This window comes from Enhydra lutris, unplaced genomic scaffold (assembly GCF_002288905.1).
Source record: "Enhydra lutris kenyoni isolate GAN:26980312 unplaced genomic scaffold, ASM228890v2 scaffoldscaffold22, whole genome shotgun sequence".
Taxonomy (NCBI): domain Eukaryota; kingdom Metazoa; phylum Chordata; class Mammalia; order Carnivora; family Mustelidae; genus Enhydra; species Enhydra lutris.
Genome location: NW_019154106.1, coordinates 11691834 through 11693949, shown reverse-complemented (window position 1 = coordinate 11693949; position 2116 = coordinate 11691834). Strand labels below are relative to the sequence as shown.

Sequence of the window (2116 nt, the reverse complement as noted above, 5' to 3'; positions counted from 1 at the left end):
TTTATGCCACACCTAAAATATTTCTAATTTATAATTAGATGCATGTTTGTGTCATTTTCTACACATTAGCAATAACCTCAGGACAGTTTTTCATGTGGTAATAGGAGCACACTCACTTTCAGACCTAATACCTGACTCTGTCTGATATACTAAGGGACAGTGAGCACTTTCTGAAATAATATTTTTCATTTTTCCCAAGCTACACAAAGAAGAGGAAACATGATTCAATGGAGTTGGGAAATAGCACAAGGGTAAAAGAATTTATATTTCTGGGACTTACTCAGTCCCAAGATCTGAGCTTAGTCTTATTTCTTTCTTTGTGTTTGGTGTACATGATAACTCTTCTGGGAAACCTACTCATCATGGTCACTGTGACATGTGAGTCCCGCCTTCACACCCCCATGTACTTCCTGCTCCGCAATCTAGCCGTGCTTGACATCTGCTTCTCCTCCATCACTGCTCCCAAGGTTCTCATAGACCTTCTGTCGAAAATAAAGATCATCTCCTATACAAGCTGCATGACACAGATGTTCTTCTTCCACCTTCTCGGTGGGGCAGACATTTTTTCTCTCTCTGTCATGGCCTTTGATCGCTACATGGCCATCTCCAAGCCTCTACACTACGTGACCATCATGAGTAGGGGGCGATGCACTGCCCTCATTGTGGCCTCCTGGGTGGGGGGCTTTGTCCACTCCATCGTGCAGATTTCCCTGTTGCTGCCCCTCCCCTTCTGTGGACCCAATGTTCTTGACACTTTCTACTGTGATGTCCCCCAGGTCCTCAAACTCGCCTGCACAGACACCTTTGTACTTGAGCTCCTGATGATTTCCAACAATGGCTTAGTCACTACCCTGTGGTTTATTTTCCTGCTTGTTTCCTACACAGTCATCTTGATGATGCTGAGGTCTCACACTGGGAAGGGAAGGAGGAAATCTATCTCCACCTGCACCTCCCACATGATCGTAGTGACTCTGCACTTTGTACCCTGTATCTATGTCTATGCCCGGCCCTTCAAAGCCCTCCCCACAGATAAAGCCATTTCTGTCACCTTCACTGTCATCTCCCCACTGTTGAACCCTCTGATCTACACCCTGAGGAATCAGGAGATGAAGTCAGCCATGAGGAGACTGAGGAGAAGACTCATGCCTTTCGTGATGGAATAGTGTAAGAATCTTCAACCTATTCATCACCAAGGACTCCTACCATTATTTTTTCTATAGAGTCATATTTATATACTTGAATATATTGTCAATAAATCAACTATACTGACTAGATAACAATTTATTTTCCTATTTAAGTTAATAGATTACTAATGACTCAAGCTTCTGGTAAGCATGAAGTGATTAGTATTATAAGATTGAACTGATTGTGTATTTTTATTCGAGGACAACTACATGGCAGGTAAAGAAATTGATTGAATCCTTTTTCAAGAGGCAAGTTAGGGGCGCCTGGGTGGCTCAGTGGGTTAAGCCTCTGCCTTCCGCTCAGGTCATGATCTCAGGGTCCTGGGATCCAGCCCTGCATCCGGTGCTCTGCTCAGCAGGGAGCCTGCTTCCCCCTCCTCCTCTGCCTGCCTCTGCCTATGTGTGATCACTCTCTCTCTCTGTCAAATAAATAAAGTCTTTTAAAAAAAATAATAAAACAAAAACTATTTTTAGAAAATAGGTAAGTTAATAGAAGCCTAGACATGAGTGATTTGCTCAAGATCTTATATCAAGTAAATTGTAGAGATCAGTCTTCAGACACCTAATCTATTGCTCTTCCTTCACATGACTGCAATGTGTTAATTACCAAAACTGTCTATACCAAACCACAATCCTGTTCCAGGAAAGATCTTATGATCAGTGCTTCTGTAGGACACATATATGGATACATATGGCCTATCACAGAGTATGAAATTTTCTCAGCCCAGTTAAACTCCATATGGGCTCCTGACCTTCTGAGAACCTCAACAGTACATAATGGTTGTCCTCCTAGATTCCTATCAGTAATGAAGAACTTGGGAAGCTTTCCCCTTATGTCCTAAAAGGATTTATCTCAGGCCAAACCAGACATGCCAGATTCACATTCTCAAGATAAATTTAGACAAAGGCAGAACCTCAGGGATCCTACATGA

At 42.6% G+C, this 2116-nt stretch overlaps 1 protein-coding gene across 1 annotated transcript; it reads left to right on the top strand.

The window, feature by feature from the left end:
- Window positions 1-227: 227 nt before the first annotated feature.
- LOC111149849 (olfactory receptor 4D11) lies at window positions 228-1163 on the top strand. Its single transcript, XM_022507156.1, has one exon. The coding sequence runs from the start codon at window positions 228-230 to the stop codon at window positions 1161-1163; it is 936 nt and encodes a 311-aa protein (XP_022362864.1).
- The last annotated feature ends 953 nt before the right edge of the window (window positions 1164-2116 follow it).